The 19,471-nt window shown below is 41.7% G+C and overlaps 2 protein-coding genes across 7 annotated transcripts in view; one reads left to right on the top strand and one right to left on the bottom strand.

Annotated features, from left to right (window-relative positions):
• The window catches only part of abtb2b (ankyrin repeat and BTB (POZ) domain containing 2b), a 40,902-nt gene extending 32,392 nt beyond the window's left edge, over positions 1-8,510 (top strand). The window contains exons 4-17 of the mRNA XM_067502142.1: positions 2,390-2,542; positions 2,978-3,143; positions 3,270-3,359; positions 3,505-3,606; positions 3,879-3,975; positions 4,775-4,910; positions 5,290-5,567; positions 5,654-5,832; positions 5,952-6,057; positions 6,272-6,374; positions 6,504-6,591; positions 6,734-6,802; positions 6,982-7,095; positions 7,327-8,510. Of these exons, the coding sequence (XP_067358243.1) occupies positions 2,390-2,542; positions 2,978-3,143; positions 3,270-3,359; positions 3,505-3,606; positions 3,879-3,975; positions 4,775-4,910; positions 5,290-5,567; positions 5,654-5,832; positions 5,952-6,057; positions 6,272-6,374; positions 6,504-6,591; positions 6,734-6,802; positions 6,982-7,095; positions 7,327-7,554 (1,909 nt within the window). The 3' untranslated portion in view covers positions 7,555-8,510. The remainder of the gene's footprint in view (positions 1-2,389; positions 2,543-2,977; positions 3,144-3,269; positions 3,360-3,504; positions 3,607-3,878; positions 3,976-4,774; positions 4,911-5,289; positions 5,568-5,653; positions 5,833-5,951; positions 6,058-6,271; positions 6,375-6,503; positions 6,592-6,733; positions 6,803-6,981; positions 7,096-7,326) is intronic.
• A 1,371-nt stretch (positions 8,511-9,881) lies between these two features.
• The window catches only part of brsk2a (BR serine/threonine kinase 2a), a 149,464-nt gene continuing 139,874 nt past the window's right edge, over positions 9,882-19,471 (bottom strand). For 2 of the 6 annotated variants that reach the window (XM_067502135.1, XM_067502140.1), the window contains 4 exons: positions 18,599-18,722; positions 17,249-17,429; positions 15,767-15,856; positions 11,987-12,570 (listed from right to left, as the gene is read on the bottom strand). In XM_067502135.1, coding sequence (XP_067358236.1) covers positions 12,350-12,570; positions 15,767-15,856; positions 17,249-17,429; positions 18,599-18,722 — 616 coding nt within the window. In that variant the 3' untranslated portion in view covers positions 11,987-12,349. The other 4 variants (XM_067502141.1, XM_067502136.1, XM_067502137.1 and 1 more) reach the window with 4 other exon arrangements.

Here is a 19,471-nt window from a genome sequence, read left to right as displayed (position 1 = left end):
GAGGCAGAGCTATGTTGGTGATGGTATAGACAAGCTCCATCTGTATGCAGTTGTGGGCCACTGAGGAAGGTATGTGCACACATGGCCTCAGTGGATTTGTGAATGTTCTTGTTAATATACTCTACACACACCGAACCACATATTCAAATAAAACTAAGGTTATCAGAGTTAATTGGTATAAAATTCCTGCTTGAAGTATTTGATTAAGGACACAAAAAGAAAATGCTAACTTGATTACAATGCGGCAGTTAGAAGTTTAATGTTATATTTGTTTGTTTTAATACTAAATCACAGGCTGTAAACTGTCAATTGATCAAGCGAAGAACAGACAAACTCCAATGGATAAAGAAGCGTTAAATAGTTAAAGCTGGATATGGTTGATTGAAGCTGCTTTGTTTCTGCATTAGTGCCACTACAGTGTGCGTGGCTGGAAGCAAGCAAAGGAGCAGAGTGCAGTGGCATTCAGGAAGACAGACACAGACGCATGCATGAATGCACACAAGAATGAACCAGATGCACAGACCAATTTGTGTTGAGTGGATCCATTAACTGGGGTGTAAACATTGATTCCCCAGCCCACTGCTCCTCCTCTCCACACTTACATGATTTTCTTATCACTCCACAGCCAAAGCATTATCTCCAAACTGTCAACCCCCCCTGTTCACCTCTACATTTTCCAACTGCCTCCCAGGCATTTCCCAAACATTCAAACCTATCACCTATCCACCATTCTTTCCAGCTACTATTTCTTCTCCTTCTCCATCTCATCATGTCAAGGATTGCTTGCTTAACTATCACGACAGGAGGAGCCCTCCTCCTGTCTAATAACTTATCCTAGATGTCCTGAAGCAACATCTGATACAATTGGCAAAAAAATTAAACCGACAAAAGCAGGGTATCTGCGGATAAAAATGGTATCATGTACTATGCTCAGTCAGAGGTTAGCGTATGCTAATATATACACATATTCTTTTGGTTGTTAAAAAAGAAGCTATGTTACATTAAGTACGGGATTAAAAAGTCAAGCAGATTAAAAAAAAGGTGAAGTGATCCATTTTACAATACACATTATTAAAGACTGATGAACGACACTGTGCTATAGCTTCTTAAAGGAAACACAGTGACTAGAACAAATGACACTGAAGGGGGTCCTGGACACCACAGTGCTATGTGTTTGAATACCATTCATGCTTTTTCCTCCCATCTGTATTCATGATATGCACTGGAGTGTTTGCTTCCCCTCAGAAGAAAGGTGAATCTGCTGCTAAGAATAACACAACAGCAGGAGACATGCAGCTTAGTAACTTGTGATAACACAGAGGCGGCGTTCAAACAATCCTTAACACACCCTGACTGAGGCTTCATGTGATCAAAAGCAAACAACAGTAACACTGAAAATAATGTGTCATTGTTCACAGGCACAGTCTACGTAAGCACATATGGTGAGAGAAAGGCGGGATTAATGCCAGATAACTGGCTAGACGTGGCACTGCAGACAGCCATATCACCAGTGGTTCTAATGAGATTTAGAGGTAAAGGTGTAAAAGGAGGACAAAGGAGAACGAAACACAATCAAATCATCTAGATGCCTCTCAGAATGTCACATTCACAAAGACCTAATCTTATTTTCCCTTTTTTCCTCTTGTATTTATTCGATTTCAACTCCTCGAATAGTGACATTTTGCATATCATTTCTATTTTTAACACTATTTTGCTTGTTTGCCTCAGTTGTATCTCTTGTACTCGTTTTTTTTTTAAACCGTAGATCTTAAAAACTATCTATAACAATGTCAGGGTGCTGCACCCTTGTCAAGGATGGCAGCTTAATCTGATACACCTGGTTTAAAAATAGGCTGATTATTCAGAAGCTCTTATGTTCATCTCACATCAAGAAGGCACAATCAGGCAGCTTACATGTAAGCATTAGTCATGCATCCGAGTGTGTGTGCCTGTGTATGTGTACATGCTTACATGTCTGGAAGTGTAAAGGAACATGCAATTGATATATGGTGTGTAAAAGCTGACAAGTAAATGTGATAAGTGTGTGTGTGTGTGTGTGTGTGTGTGTTTGTGGTTTGGGTGGGGGGGTTAAATACTGTATGACTCACTGTACACTGGTCAGGCAGAGGGGAAGTACTGCCAGACCCACATAAGTCATCTGGTTGAAGACTTCCTTTCGGAGCATGACTGAATCATGAGCACTGACAGCATTTTCCAACAGCTGATTGTTGGACAAGTTCTGTGCTTTGTGTATTTTCACTTTACAGCATACTTAAACTACAGTTGGATATAAATGCTTTTTACTTATTTTGGAAGTATCAGTTTTAGGAATTAATTGTAATTATGTCAGCCCTATAGAAGTGAAATAATGAATTTTTTTTATTTGCAGGCCATTCCTGTTGCTGCCCCCGCTGATGGAGTGGATGAGAGTGGCCATAGTTCATGCTGAGCATCGCAGGAGTTTGTTGGTGGACAGTGATGATGTCAGACAGACTGCCAGGCTTCTCCTTCCAGGGCTGGACTGTGAACCAAGACAGCTGAAGTAAATGAGAACACACATACATTCACAATTGAGTTGGCCTGCTCAGTGTTTTTAAACTGGACTTGCCCATATGAAACTATGCCTAGCAAAATAAGCGGTACTGACAAGTAGCAGCACTATTTCTTTCTGTGTTTCCTTTTATTCATAAAGTATAGCCATTTGATTTAATTGGTTCCCACTGACACACAATTACACTCTGCATGCATTAGATTAATGACCAGAATTATAGAATGTGGCTCATTAACCTTTTCATAACGTAATATCTAAAAAAAACACATAGATGCAAAAATACAATATGCATGAGCCTCGAGAAGATTGGTACAGATTATTGTTATTGTGTCTGTGTGTTGTATCTGTCTGAGTGAAGAAGAAGAAGGTAAACTGGTCATTTATAAGCTTCCTCCTTCCTTCCATTTTTTTCACCATCTTCCTCAGGCCTGAATGTTGCTTTAGCTCCTTCAAACGTTTGGACTCCAAAGCTGCCACAGACAAGTTCCACCTCGATTTGGGTTTTCGGATGCTTAACTGTGGACGCACAGATCTCATTGGCCAAGCCATTGATCTGCTGGGACCAGACGGGGTCAACAGCATGGATGACCAGGTACTGAATATCTGTCTCAGGACTATACGTAGGAAATCACATCCATAATCCATTAAAAATCTCTGCCTTATTCCTCCATTTTCATATCTCTTTTTGATATGTACTCTTTTTCTTTACATATCATAGGGGATGACCCCTCTGATGTATGCCTGCGCAGCTGGAGACGAGGCTTTAGTCCAGATGTTGATTGATGCTGGGGCCAACCTTGATGTAGCAGTATGCATCCTTTAAATAATTTCAACAAATGGACAGAATTATTTAATTTGTACTTGTGGATTTATCAATTTTAAAGCAATGAAATCTAAAAAAGGGTGTCATAAGTTTTTACAATTTTTTTTGGTTGTTTGTTCTGTGCTACCAGGTTCCACCATGCTCCCCCAAGCACCCGTCTGTGCATCCTGATAGTCGACACTGGGCAGCCCTAACCTTCGCTGTGCTGCATGGGCACATCTCTATAGTGCAGGTTGGAACCACAAAGACACACATGAGTAGCCACCACCTGATGTAATTAATGTGTAACCCACCACAAGTTGACAATATGCATGGCTGTATATGATTTAATGATGGGAAAATGAACAATAAAAGCACTTTGTTCTAGCACCGCCCACAGTCCACAGAGTTGACTGTGGATGGTGTTAATCCTTTCAAAAGTGGTTTGACAAATAGGAGGTCAGGCCTCGAATGAGTAGGATATCAAACATTGCTTAATATAACAGATGTGGTGTGTCTTTACAGCTTCTTTTAGATGCAGGGGCCAATGTGGAGGGGGCTGCAGTCCGTAATGGACAGGAGAGCACGGCAGACACCCCCTTGCAGCTGGCTTCAGCAGCAGGTGGGCAAACACACATGCACACTTGCACACGCTCTATAAAAGAAGGCACAGCTGATAGTGAGATTTTAGTAGTTCTGTGTTGTGATCTGATTTATAGTAGCTAAACTACTACTTGATAGTAAATTATACAGGCTAGAAGTCAAACAGAGGAGGAGATAAACAAATGAGACATGATATAGTAAGTTTAGACAAAACAGCTAATGATAACTTATAATTATCTATCACAAATACAGTCATCGCTAGTTTTCGAAAAGACAACTAAAAATATCATATACAGTCGCTTTGAGTTGTGAATGACACTTCGGCTGGAGGAGATGAAAGGGTAAATTAAGGCACAGCATGAGGAGCAGTGTGCAGCATGTGGTTGTTTAGAAGCCTCTGGGCAGCATTCCTCTGTGGGATCATCTGAAAGCCACACATTGCTCTAGTAAAAGAGACACATGCTCTACATAGCAGCAGTGACAGAGTGTAAATAGTTCTTAATATGAATGAGTTTGCTTGTTTAAATTCTAATATATGTGATATGATAAAAACAACCATTTGTCACCTAAAATATAACCACTAGAGCAGTAAAACAAGAAACAAATCCACAGTGTAAGTATAACAAGAAATTATAAAATAAGCCATAAAAACACTAAAATCTATCAAAACACAAAAGAACGGATTATCAGCAAGTGTGGAAAATTACACAGTGAAGACACTTCATTTAATAATTCAAATTTGATAGTGGTAAAACATTCTATTCAAATGTGTTTAGGAGCTGCCTGTGTGTGTAAGTGATTATTGATGTTCTTCTTAGGCAATTATGAGATGGTAAGCTTGCTACTTGCACGAGGCGCTGACCCCTTATCCAAGACCAACGATGGAAATGCCCTTACTTCCTCTCTCTATGAAGACATGAATTGCTTCAGTCATGCTGCTGCGCATGGACACAGGTATGTGTCCCTCAGTCAAACCTTAAAGCAGCACATTGACCACAGAAACCGATTTGACCTGAGTCCACGTTTGAGCTCTGAGGAGAGACAGTACCCGACTAAGAAATATACATTTAGGTCCCCTGCTCTTGATACTTCGTCTGCCTATGAATGCTAAATGCTAACATTAACCTCTCCACCTGTTCACTGTTTGTATGTGTGAACATGGTGTAGACTCAACACTTCGCATACCACTGTGAGGGTGACAGATTATGTAAAGACAGAGGAGGGTGTAGGATCGTGTGTTGCAGCTTGGACATATGTTAACATCTTGCTACTCTTTTTCTCTGTTCTTTTCTTCCATGCACATGGTCCTTCTTCTTTGCATTTACTCTGTCAGGAACGTGCTAAGAAAGCTACTGACTCAGCCACAACAAGTCAAAGAGGATGTCCTGTCTCTGGAGGAGATCTTAGCTGAGGGGGTGGAGGGTGAAGAGGCTGGCATCTGCCCTTTCCTCTCGCTCTCACCCCTTCCTAATCCTTCCTCTGCCCCTGGGTCTCTGCCAGAGGTGGGGATACCCAGGCTCTGCAAAGCCAGGATGAAGGCTCTGCAAGAGGCCAGCTACTACAGCGCAGAGCACGGCTACCTGGATGTCACCATGGAGCTACGAGCTATGGGTAACTATCACATGGCGAGGAGAGCATGACTTTTTCATTTCTGTTTACCTGAAAGACTAAACCCTTAATTCCTTCTTCCTAACCAGGTGTACCGTGGAAATTACATGTGTGGCTGGAATCTCTGCGTTGTGCCCAGCAGCAATCTAGAGCAGGGGTCACCCTTTCCCTCCTCAGAGAGTTCACCACGATCAGGGAGGAGGACTACTGTGAGGAGCTGGTCACCATGGGCCTCCCCCTTATGTTCAATATATTACGAACAACCAAGGTAACATCCCACTCTAGCCTCGGTAATTCTGCCTGCTTTCTTTATCAGGTTATCAGCATCAAATGAGTTTAGGAGAACGCTAAACGGCACATCTTCCTGTTATTTCACTTTTCCTCTAGAATGATGCCATTATTCAGCAGTTGGTGACTATTTTTAGTCATTGTTTTGGCCCAGCACCCCTTCCAGCCATCCCTGAGATGAAGGCAACTCTTTCAGCACAGTTGGGTGAGGAAACAGACTCGTACATGCATGTGAACACACAGTACATTGATACAAGAAGCACATCCTCAGACTCAGAAATACAAAAAAATTTTAGTTTGGAAAAAGTACCTATGATAGAGAAGATCATTCTACAGTTTTTTCTTAACACGGTAGACTTAACTACAGTCAAGGTCAATAGTTCATATTTGTCTTATGTGTCTGATGTGTTTTTCTACAGACCCTCACTTCCTGAATAATAAGGAGATGTCAGATGTGACATTTGTGGTTGAGGGAAAACCGTTCTATGGCCACAGAGTCCTGCTGATCACCGCTTCTGACAGGTGAGTGCAGCTAGTATTACACTTTCACTGGAGAGTAACGTTACTCCAATTAGAGACGGTCCTCTATTTGTTTTTTAATAATAATAATTTTTCTAAAAAGTTACTGAAAAGATTTTTACTTTTCCTTAGATTCAAGTCTCTCTTGGCCTCTTCCGGACAAGATGGAAGCCCCAACAAGGAAGTTGAAATCAGTGATGTCAAGTACAACATATTCCAGGTACAAAATGCACTATTTTCTAAGAAGAAAACATTTCTTGTTTAACAGTGAGTCCAGATTGATTGGGAAACTGCCTGCAAGGAATACAGTTAAACACATTATGCAATGCCTTGTGCCTAAACATTACTTTTGATTTTTGCAGATTATGATGTCATACCTGTACTGTGGGGGAACAGAGTCTCTGAAAACAAATGTCCCAGACTTGTTGGAGGTGAGAATCACCGAAGGGACACACACAATCTACCTGAATAGATTTGGAATTCCCAGAGGATGTTATGTTACTGTTTACATGTTTACATTTTTTGGGATTGGAATCCAATGTGCACAGCTAATGACCGCTGTTTCATTGTATAAAGTAATATTTACATTTGTGTGCCTTTTGTCCCACAGTTGTTGGCAGCTGCCAGTTTGTTCCAGCTGCGAGCATTACAAAGACACTGTGAACTCATCTGCTCTCAGCACATCGCCCTGGATAATGCAGTCAACATCTACAGAACAGCCAAGGTAACACACACACAAGACCGGATCATATCGTATTGTTATTTTTACTATGCAAATACTGTTTATAGCAGAGCTGAGATGTACAAACATGTATCTCTGTAACCAAGGCAACTCAAAAAGCGATCATGCATGAATACAATCATCTTACATCACAAATGGCCTCAAATTTACACTGAGAATCTTCTGCATTTTACATCCTAAATGTGTGTGTGTGTTTTGTTTTTGTTTTTTCAGGCCCATGGTTCAGTGGAGTTGAGCTCATTCTGTGAAGCTTACTTCTTGCAACAGATGCCTGCTCTGCTGGAGAAAGAGGGCTTTAGAAGCCTGCTTTTGGGACCTTCAGGGGTTCGCAATAACTCCACTTCAATGCTGGTTCACAGCCGGGGAGAGTCACCTCTCGAGGAGCTGGAGGCCACCCTGGCTCAACGACTGCGCTCACTTTGTGTTACCTCCCGAGTCTGAGGAAAACAGGATGGACACTAAGGACAGAAGACAGAAATAAGTGGAGGAACCTGGCAGTTGAAGCAGAAGTTTCATTTTATCACTAATGCAGGATTGGATCTGTAGAGCTTTTGTAACTAATTCAAGTACAAATGTGTTCTTGGTAACATCTGATCCTAGTTGTGGTAACCAGCAACTACACTGTATTTTGACACTGGGACAACGATCAGTGAGTTGTTTGGCAGCAGTCTGACTTTGCTCTATGGATAATGCAGTGTTTCATCCTGACATTTACTGAAATGTACAGCATGTGTTTGAAGAAGGAAATTAGACAGTGTGGTGTTGACTCCAAGGCTCAGGAAGCTTAAAAGGAGAAGCAATGGATGGATGCAACAGGTGGAAACTATGAATCATGAAACTCTGCTACCCTCTAATGGACAAAACTGGCAAAATTAAGAATTTCCTAGGAGGATAGCGATCAGTATCACCCTCCTAGTTCTGAATGTGCAGTGCAACTGACCAAGTGGAGAACCCATGCTGGACTTTTGGCTTTGACACATTTCAACTTACAATGCAGAGTGGGAGAATAGAGGTGGACCTGATGCCGCCAGCATTTATTTAAGCTCTGGATTAACAAATGTATGTTTTAAATATCTATGTTTTAATTTTCATAAAAGTTAGAAGAAATGCTCTTTCTTAAGAGTGGGATGGACATTTTCTATTTAATGAGAAAATATGTGAGAGTATTTAATGGGGTGTTCCCTTTTTAATTGTTTTTAATCCAAGCTAATTATAATTATTATTGATATAAAGTGGCTTTTGTGTAGTTGTTTTTCCAGGTACAATCTAATAGTTATTAAAGCTCATGTATGCTGAGGATTAATGCTTCTACAGGTACAGTATCGGAATCCAACCTTGAATTTGGACTACATGGTTTGTTTTAATGCTGCACATTGTAATAAACCTGATAAACGGAATGTGTCATTTTCACTGCTAAACACTATCCCAAACCAATTTTGAGGATTGGTGTTAACTCACCTTAAATCAGGAAAACATCAGACTTGAAAATGCTCAAGCCTACAAAAAAGAAATTAGAACATATTAAACAAAATAATGTAAGGGTGAATAATGAGAGGAAAATGCTAATTACACATTCACTTTTTCACTGGCAATGGCCCTCAAGGGCCATAATTCTGAAAACCCCATTTTGAGTATTAAGCTAATGTTTCAAGCCTTGTTAGTTTTTGCTACTGCAAACTAACTGTACTGGCCGTCAAGAATGATCACGCTAGCTGTGCAAGGGGGTCGGGTGCCTGTTTAGCCATGTTTGCAGTGTGCTGGGCTTTTGTTGAAAATGACCAGCATGAAGAATGCCCAGTCTGTCCAGGCATCCTTCACACCACATGAACTGTGTGTGGGCCCAAATTCTGCCCTTCTTGTAGCCTAAAACCATTCAACCTGAAATGAGAGCATTACACTAAGCTTGTTGAGACGATCACGGGTCAGGCCTATGTTAAACATCAAGTGATTCATCCTTCTCAGTCAGCAGCTCCAGCTTCACCTGAGCCAACTGAGCAGACCATATGGAGCAAGAGAAGACCTGGTGGGTTTCTAATTCCCTGAAAGCAATAACTCACAGCTCAGCAAAGAGCTAGTTGAGTACCAAGCGGACAGCATCCAGCTCAACTTAGGGCTTGGTGTCCACGGCCTTTTGGAAGAGTAGTAGGGAGCCTCGTTTTCAGCCTGTACTGCCACCGGTGCTACACGGGCCATCCAGACAGATCTGTCCTTCATCTTCATGAAATTTCATTCATACAAGAGAGCACTTCTCGTGGCTTGAGCATCAGCCAAGCATGTGGATGACCTCCCTGAACTGTGCATTCTTTCTGCATCCAGTTTGCAACTGATGGCCTGAAGGTCACTTTGCACCCCAACGCAGCCTGTGTGCCCATCTCCACAGCTTATAGCACGATGTCATTTGACTTCCAAAGCTTCTGGATCCACTGAAAGGCAATGGCATGTTATGTATGTAAACACTGTTCCCCGAGGGCGAGAAGAAGTACAAGACCACCTATCTCCCATCGCACAGGGGGCTAAGGGAAGACCACCCTCTCAACTCAAAAGGGGGCAACGGTGGTGATAGTATTTGTACAAGCACCAAGTGATTGGTGTTTTCACAGCAGGGGATGCAGCAACATTTGCAGTACCTTTTAGTGTTGCACCCTCTTGCACTTTGCTCTCCTTCGGGGAAAATCGGGGTTAAGCTGTCAAAACTTTCAAAAACATTTCAAAATATTCAGCGTTACACTTACCCATACATGTACAGATACAAAGAAGGAAACAAACACTCTAGAACTGAATGAGTTTATTTGTTTCAGCACTGAAGATGCTCACAGTTATGTTATATGGGGATTACATCAGTCAGTTTTGTTCCTGCTCTGTCTTAAGACCACCGTGGGCCTCAGAATCATCAGATGTCCTTAGTGCTGCTAGCTTCCCATTGTAGGAAAACAAAGAGGGTGAATAATAGGGTATTGCTTTGTGTCTGTAGTACTGATATCCCCTCCCTGTGCCTCTTCTACCTACAGGTAGAGAGCGTAGACCTCTGAGCCTTCCAGAGAGAGGTACAGAGTAAAGGAAGCATAGTTCAAAAACTTTGTGCACAAGATAAGAGGAGGAGGAAGGGAAAGATAGGCGGGAGCAAAGGGGCAATTAAAAAAAAGCAGCCAGAAATAGAAGCAGAGTGGGAGAAAAGTAAGGGACAGAGGGTAAATTTAAAACCTTAAACAGTAGTTTTGTGGAGAGAAACTTGATGAAGGCTGAGAGGAGAATTGAGTTTGGCATGGAACATTAACACTAAAGCCATGCAAAGAAAAGCTCATGTTTGACATGCACACAGCAATACAAGCTAAAAGCATAGAGCAGGAATCCCCAGCGTGGTTGAGAAGACAATCAACCCCCATGGTTTGTCTGTCTATTTACAAAGAGAAGAAGATGATTTGGATCAGTGGTGTCCTTCTCCTCAGACCTGGCCTACACGCACAATAATATGAAACTGACAAATATCAATAGAAGAGCATATTCCCTCTCCAAAAAGAGGCTAAGTCTACATTCTTATTTTACTGGCAAATCTTTTTTTCAAGAGCTCCCACAAGTTCTCTTTCCCTCTTCACAGAGGTCAGGGAAAAGAAAATTTGTGAATTGTCGATGGTTACATAATTCTTGAAATCAGACCAAAACAAAAGAAATTAAAAGTTCAGTTTTTCTTCAAATGTTGCCCCATTTACAAACACACAGGAGGGTAATAAATAACATTCAACTGACCTAAGAGCGTTGTTCATATAAATAGCCAAGTTATAATAAATTAGGAAATCAAACATTGAGATGAACAATCATGAATAAATAAGGACAATACAAAAATATCCACAGCTGCATTTATCAGATAACAGGAAACAGGAATTATTTGATCATTATTAGGTCAACCAAACAAAGACAGAAATGATGATGTAACAAAAATACACAGAAGAATTTAAAATAATATTGTGTGGCAGGTGCAGGTTTACCAACCTGTCCCCTATGGTATCTAAACATAGTGTCACAACTAGACATTTTTTTTACATAAGAAATGTTATCAGTCTGTACAATAGAATAGATCATTCATTTTAAATACCCACACACCCACCCACGTAACCTCCCTCCAACCCTATACTATCATATCATCTCCCGCACTGCTCCCTGCCTGATTCTACTCATCCCGCTCCTCAATTCCAGTCCTTTTGCAGCAATAGTAATAAGTCTAATAAAGTCAGTATTTTAAACCCAGTTCTTCACAAAGAAAGTACATTAAAAAGCAAACAAATACAATCCAGCAAGCATCCGCGTCGGCTGTTTGGGCTTTCCACAAAACTCCTCCCCCTTTTCTCCTCCTCTGAATCACTGTTTCTGCATGTCTTCTTCTTTTGTTGTTGCTCGTGTTTTTGTTAATACATCCCAGAGTTTTCTGTGCATACTAAACCTGTGCATGTATGCATGTATAAGTTTTTTTTTCTGTGTAGTGTCTCTTTGTAAAAAGGTTGTTGTCCAATTAATGATTGCTCCTTTAGTGTCGTGGGGGTGGGGATGTGTGCGTTCTGGTTTCATTGGGGTGTATGTGGATGAGTTGTGCATGTGTTTATTTGTAAGATGGGAACACTAAAGGTATTTTGATCTAATTCTACTGATGGCTACCAGAGGTGGAGACGGGGCACAGGGGGAAGATTAAGGTAGTCTGCATGAGGGATCTGTTTCCATGGTAACCCACACCCCTCTCAGCGCACTTCTAAAAGCAGTCCTCCGTCAACAAATGTCCATCACTCTTGGCACGCTTGGGGGTGTGGAAGGGTGATCTAGGGATGGTGAATGGACCAGGAAGCAGGAGGAGGGACTTAATAGGTTTTCTGGATAATTCCTGGTATCAAAAACAAGTGAGGTCATTACACAGGTTAGTAGCAAGGGCTCAAAAAAATAATAAAAAAAACAAAAACAACTTGTGGGTTACAGGTGATTAGATGGTTAGGGTAGAGGGTGAGATGATAATGGGGGACACTGAGGGTTAGTGAATACGAGAGTGACAAGACAGGAGTGTGAGTCCATGTAGGTGCAGTATACTGTATGTAAAATATTACTTTGATTCTCTCAATAAATGTAATCTATATAAAGTCAGTTTATACAAAAAATGTTCATAGATGATTATGTACATCTAGCTATGTACAGATAGAATATTCACTCTGTGTGATACTGGGATGGGTTTTAGCACTGGCTCAACTACAGTCTCAGCTTAAGACTCCTCCTGTGTCCCCACAGACGCCACTGACAACCTTGCTCTGTCTCGGCCCGCAGCGGGGCATTTGGTGTCATTATTTTCTGGCTCGTGCCTCCAGACGTGCATAGGTGAGGGGCAGTGCTTGGAGGGTGTGCCAGACGGGAAGGGCACCTGTCCGTTCTTCTCGTCTGAAAAAAGTTGTTTAATTACGTCAAAGAAGTTACTCAATGGGCTGCCTAGGTACACAGACAGGAAGAGGACAAAAAAAGGGAAAGAGAGAAGAAAGAGAACAAACAAACTAATGAACAATGGGGTTCACAGGATAGAGACGCAGCTACAGGTAAGACGGAGCAAGCACAGGCGAGGATGAGGAAGACCAAGAGAGAAAGCAAGGACAAGAATGGCTGGAGCAGCCATGACAGATCATGCATTGGTTACATCACAACAAATAAAAACACAGTCAATCTAGATGTTCTGGTATGGTAGCAATTTAGGCTAACGTAAGTATAAACTCCTCTCATATACGTAAACTGTGTGCATGGTGTGTGATTTGTGTACCCATGCAGGATTGGCCATCCAGAAGCAGGACAGTTGATGAAATGATGACAATGAGAACGTTTGGAGCTTGAAGACAAAGTTGCACTTGAAGAATAAAAACAGCAAAACAAACTGAATTTTGCTCATTGAGTCCTTGCAGACGTCGGTATAGCACTGAAGGGCAACATGAACCTGAGCAAAGCTCGGTGATGGAGGCGTCTGTCTCATTGCTGTTCTGCCAAGTAAAGCGCATCGAACACAGAAATGTTCGGACTTAAGTCAGCCTAGAGCAAAGAGACAACCTTTGATCAGCACGTGTCCCAAAGTGAGTCCAGAGTTTTACACATCAGCTCTAAAACCTGACCCAAGACATTAAACAAGTTGGGAGGCGACATCTTCATTGTGGTACTCTTTGAAGTCCAACTTGTGATTTAACTGTAGTAAAGTCAAAACTGTGATGAGTTGCATTTCAGTCATAAACACTTCCCTGTATCACTATCAACTAGGGGGGAATATGCTTATTATCTAAATGCCATAACCACACAAGGTCTGCGTGTGTGTACACGTGTGCTTCTGTCAGTATGCATGCTAATGATGCCCAGCTATACTAAGCTAACCTTTTCTACAGGGGCTTAATGGTCCCAACTCAGTTTAGTAAGGACGCCAAACAAAGAGATATGAGGGAAAATAAAGAGTCAATGTTCTTCTTGTAAATGGTCCACATAAAACACATCCCTGGGAACTATCAGTCCCAAAAAACAGTTTCCGAAAAGCCATTTGCACAACAGTGTCCTGTGGGCCAACAAATGAACAGTGACAACATCAGGAAAAAGAGGCAGGGGTGCTGCACAGATGACGAAACACACATGTACTAAAATGGTCTGAGTATTGGCACTTAAAAAAAGTCCAAAAGTTAAAAAGTTAATGTAAGCAGGAGTGGAAGACTTTGGTTTTGTTTGTCTTCATTATGTGTGTGAGGCTGTGTGAATGTGCCACAGTCGGCTTCATTATCCAGCTGGAAAAATGGATTCCTTTCTCATGTGTGAGGAATTCCACATTTATGTCCACATCTGCACATTTTCAAAATTAACTGTGAAATTAAATTAAACTGTGCAACACCTCCCTCTAAATAAAGTTTTACTGTATGTCCATAAATGAGTTGATGAGTTGCAATTAATAAAAACTGCCCTGTGTGCATGTGTGTACACCTGTGCTTGTTCCACCCCTGCAGTGTTTTCCCTAAGCAGGGCTCTCTGGTATTTCTGTTAATGGCAATTAGGGGCCACAATGACCAAACCGTCATTGAGCCTTTACGCACATTTGTGTTTCTGTAACACTGAAAGTGTGTTGGTAGTTCATGGCAGGATAACTGCCACTTAAAAAGCACTTAAAAGTGCTTTCCAGCACAAGTTGACCTATTTAAAATTCATATTGCAATTGTTTGATTATCTGATAATGTAAGGGCATGAAATTCACTTAGAAAGATCTTTATAAAAAATTTTAAACCATAAATTACTCTGATAAATTGCTCTGATACTGTACCAGTACTCTGAATCTTTGTCTTGGAATGACATCTATCCTCCACAGGCAACCCACAGTCATTACAACCTGATCTAATGTAAATCATTCTAATTTCCCACACCTCAGCCTGTTAATTAGCATGCAACAAGTAAAAATATCAGGAATAATTGTTAAACTTACTGAGGCACTACAGTGGTAACAGAGTGTTCAATATCATAACAGCTGTCATGACTGCTGTTTATTATTTCTGCTCTAAAATATTTCGCATAATGACCATGCGGTAAATTACAGCTCACACTTTATGCCCATTTATAGAGCACTTACACAGCAGTATCAGTTTAATAATCTGCATCCAACATGGAATTGGAAATGGGTTTGAAATAACAAAGAAAGCCATAAACATACAGACAACAAGAACATGATTAAAGTGTGAAATGGAGCTGACACCCAAACCTGTCCAGCTCAGGCTGAGGGTCTTGCCTGTCTGACCAGCAGGTGGAGCTGTTGTCAAAAAGATGGTAACAGAGAAGCACACAAACAAACCAGCGATTCACATGGAAAAAAAAAATGCTAAAGCAGAGGGGGAGGAGTAAGATCCCTATTTTTCTCTTTTTTTCCTCTTCATCATCCAGACTATTTGTTAAAGAAAAATAGGACATAGCCACAGTGGGGGAAGATTTTCAGCCTGGGACTCTGGGGTAGCAACGATTAATGAAAACATAGAAGAAGAAGGAGTGGGTTCTAATAACATCTTGAAGTTTATAGGTGAATAGTCAGGTGTGGATTAATGTTGCCAAGGAAGGCGATTTGCATCTACAGCGCACAGAGTAGCCAAGAGACTGGCAGACAGGGGGAAATGATGGGGAGGGAGTCCCACAGTACAGGCATGTAGAGATATGGAAAGAGCAAGAGAGAGCTCTCGCCAGGTGTGGTGTTGCTGTGCTGTGGAGGGCATTGTGGGAGTGCGTTGAGGTGCTGTGGTGTTGCTATGGTGACGAGCTTCGACGATCAGTCTCAGAAGTAGGAGTAACGGAATGCAAATCAGCTTACTACTATACCTCTACTCTAATCTTCACTGCCAGGGTAACAAGACAACATTTGACCCAAAGTTGGAGCTTGAGAGCAACTCCCACCCTTTTCATGGCAGTGAGGAGCAGGCATGCAGAGGAAGCTGTTTCCAGAAGCTGAAAGGGGCTTGGGGATTTCAAGCATGGGGAAGAGGAGGGCAGGATTTAGCTTAGCTTCAGCGGTGAGAGTGGTTCGTCGGGGTGTGGGATGAGTGAATGAGGCGGTAGGGAGTAAAGGTGAACAGGGCTTGAAAAAAAAGAAGAAAACCAAAAAAGATTTGTTGTTGAGGAATTAAGTTTTACTCACCAGACAGCTGTTGGACCCCAGGCTGGTCATGTGTGCTTAACAACTGGCTCTGAATAGTCTCCACTACTCGTTTAAAACGCCGGCTGGGTCCTAAAACACACAGAGGAAAAATTGGCACGATAGGTTGCATCAGGTTGCGAAGGTAGCAGCATGAGGAAAGCAGCCGCAGACAGCATAGAAAATATGTAGATGGAATATTAAAGAGTAGGGGAAAAGCAAAGGAGAAGTGTGCAGACACAAGCGAACAAGTGGTGAGGAATGTGAGCTAGAAAAGCTGCAGAGAGCCTGGGGATGATAAATAGAGGCTGGAGTTGGCTGGTGCTACTGTGAGCTCCTGCAGTCTACCTGTTGTGTACACTATGTGGTCAGTGACATGGAAGAAGCAGCAGGATCCAAACAGCCACTATTACACCCCATTCAGCTCAAATACCCCTCCACTTGAGTGTGCAACGTGTTTAGTTTTGTTGTGTGTGTGTGTGTGAGAGAGAGAGAGAGAGAGAGAGAGAGAGAGAGAGAGAGAGGCAGGAAGAGAGTAAAAGATAGCATGAGTGTGTTTCCAAGAGACTAAGCATGCACGCATGATTGCGTAGTATGTAATCTTGCACAGCCAGACCTCATCGTGTTACGCTCAGGGGGGGAGTTTGGGGAAAATCTTATCAAGCCTTCGCGATTGCAAGAACTTTGAAAATCCTTAGGCAGCTATTCTCTTTGGCACCAAGTTTGACAACACCCACTTCTGGAAACAGTACTTCTGGTTTATTTGTTGGCTGGATACAAACAAGCATCCCACTGGAGATTATGGACGACCTTCCACACACCGTTTCAGACTGACATTGGAGCTTGAACTTCTGAAAAGACCTCCATGACCCTAATGAGGCAGACAGCCGCCTATTTAAGATGACATGACACTGTATGTAACCGTGTCTTCTGCGATTGGTTATCTCACAGCAGACAGGTCCGTCTGCTTTGTTGAAGTACTAAGAATTACTGAGGACTCACCCCAAACAGGCGAAGGCAGATGGCCGTCCACCCTGAACCTGGTTCTGCTGGAGCTTTCTTCCCATAAAGGGAGTTTTTTCTCTCCACTGTTGCCTAGGGCTTGCTCAAAGGGAATTTGTTGGCTCTCCTATTCAAATCTTTATAGCCTTGACTTTATTATATAAAGAGCCTTGAGATGACTATGCTGTGAATTGGCCCTATAGAAAGTTGAATTGATTGAAATAATTCTCTAGATTTATACACTCCTCAGCCTGTGCATCATGAGAATATGCTTTATGTTTCATTTCGCTCAATTGCGTCATTACTTTCTTATATGCTCTTTGTTTGTCTGGATTTCCTCTGTATGGATCATTAGTGCAAATAAACTTCTCCTCAAACAAAGACTTTTTAGAAGGTCTGTCTCTTGCCCAGTGAACGCAGAATATGCAGGTATATAAAATGAATAGATGGGCAATCTCTTGATTTATGCTAGAATGTTCTGACCTGAGAGCAGGGTGAAGGTGACAGAGTAGATGCCGTTCTCCTTTGTAGCAGCTGTGCTCTCCGTGTAGGTGATATCCACCTGAAATTTGACCGGCTTTTGGAAGACTGTAGGGCCGGCTGTGGACTTATACTCTGCTCGGAAACTAGTCTGAGAGATCACACTGTGGCTCAGGCTGGGGATCTGGGAGGGAAAAAAAAGACGAAGAGTCAGTGAATAAATTGAAAAAGAAAAAAGGAAAATTGACGAATAGGCTGAGATAAGAATAAAAATAGGCAGTAAAAAGAGGTGGGTAATGGAATTATACATAGGGAGCATAGATGTTTAATTTTCTCCCACCTTGCAAATGACAAGGTGAATAAACTCTCATTAAAATACCCTCCACATACTACAAGCTACAGTTGAAACTCTAAGGAGAGTAATGCCTCGGGGACTAGCCATGCATGCCAGGGAGACTTAAGTTAATGTAATCTTGAGTCGTCCAACAACATTGCACTCTCCCGCCTAAAATGAATTTGTATGCCCAATGAACAGGTGAGCTCTGAAATTGTCACGTTTCACCATAGTGCTGGAGAGGGGTTGACATTCCATTAATGTGAATGTGCTGAGAGGTATAATTCCACTGATTCAGGTGCCAGTCTCCCGTCTGGAATACCAGCTAGAACGACCCACAGCATAACTAGCTGGCTCAAGGAACAGGGGAACATATTTGACACTGACCTGCTCTGGCAGAGTTTGCATTTACTTAGACTTTGTTAAATATAACTGGGGTGAGGATAGGCTCTGTTCAATTATGTACACTGAATATCAACTACCACTGCTGAATGTTTGTTGATGTAGATACTGCCGCACTCATTGAGAAACCCTGATGTAGCCTTGTACAACCACACTATTATAAAAACACATCACATACACATTTACAATCTAGGTTTTTTTCCTCAATCTCTCGCACTACACTTCTAAATACACGGACACACACACGCTCAATACATGCTATTGAGGTCAAAGCATCTATATGCTAATGATCAACGCTCTCTGATTTTCTATTGACCTCAAGTGAGTCTGCATTCAGAGAGAAAATAGATTCATTGAACACAAGCAGTTTACTGAATTGCTACATAAATCAGAAGCATGTTAGCAAACAGAGAGAGGCTGCATCCTAGGTTAGCCAGTCATCACTGCTGTTAGAAAAGGGAGCATCTTGCACGAGACAGTACTGCTCCATGCACAATAAACCGATACAGAGAGAAAAGTGTGGGGCACAGAGGACAGGGAGCAGATGGAAGAGGGGTAGTGGGGGCAAGGAGGAAGAAGAAATTGAAAGGAATTAAAAAAGATCGTGGATTGTGTACCGAGAGAAAGGCTTGAACAATGTCGGCCTTGATGGAGCTGAGAGGTTTGTCTTTGATGACAATGAAGATCTGCTCTTCTTTTTCCAGGTTTATGAAGTTACCAAACCAAGATTTTTTGGCAAGTCTGTGTGGAAAAAGTAAAAGAAACACAGATGGTCACCTGTATGTTTACATTGTTTACTACTATATAAGCTTATTAGACCACATTTGTCTTCCTTCTGCCTATTACATTTTCCTTTTAGCTCCCCATCTAGCTATTCCCAATACTAAAGAGCAGCTGAACAGGTCTCTTGCAGCTCTGGGGAAATGAAAAGAAGCAAAGTGAAGTTACTCTAAGTAAAATGAGCTAAAACTGTGCAAGGGAAGGAAGTTTTCTGGCTTTTCACCTTTTGTGCGCAGGTTATGTGTAAATGCATGTGTGTGTGTGTGTACATGAGGAGAGTAAGAGATAATTGAGTCCCTCTGTGAACCAAACTGCAGGTCCACAAGGGGCAAAGGTAGATGAATTCTCTACTGGGTCCACTTCAGTTGTACCTACAGCCACTAATAAGCCATATTGACCTGTTTCTTGCTATATTAATTTTTAAAAAGAATGATTATGGATTTTAAGCAAAAAGGAAACCATTCAGCAATTCACTATTTAAATATAAATACATGTATAAATATGAATACAGACTTGCACAATGCAATAATATCTACAGTCATTAGGGAGGTTTGAGCTAAAAGATGGTTACAGCTGGTGTATGACTATATACTGTATGTGTAAGAAGGAGGCCAACAGCCAGCTAAGAGATGGTAATTTCTAGCCAGGTCTCCTACTGTTTCAAGCTTGAATATTCTTGCCGGTCAGGTGAAAATGGCCAAGCCTGAACA

The sequence above is a fragment of the Channa argus genome, chromosome 4, assembly GCF_033026475.1.
Source record: "Channa argus isolate prfri chromosome 4, Channa argus male v1.0, whole genome shotgun sequence".
NCBI classification, from domain to species: domain Eukaryota; kingdom Metazoa; phylum Chordata; class Actinopteri; order Anabantiformes; family Channidae; genus Channa; species Channa argus.
Note: the sequence above shows the minus strand (reverse complement) of the source record. Positions and strands in the feature narration are given on the sequence as shown.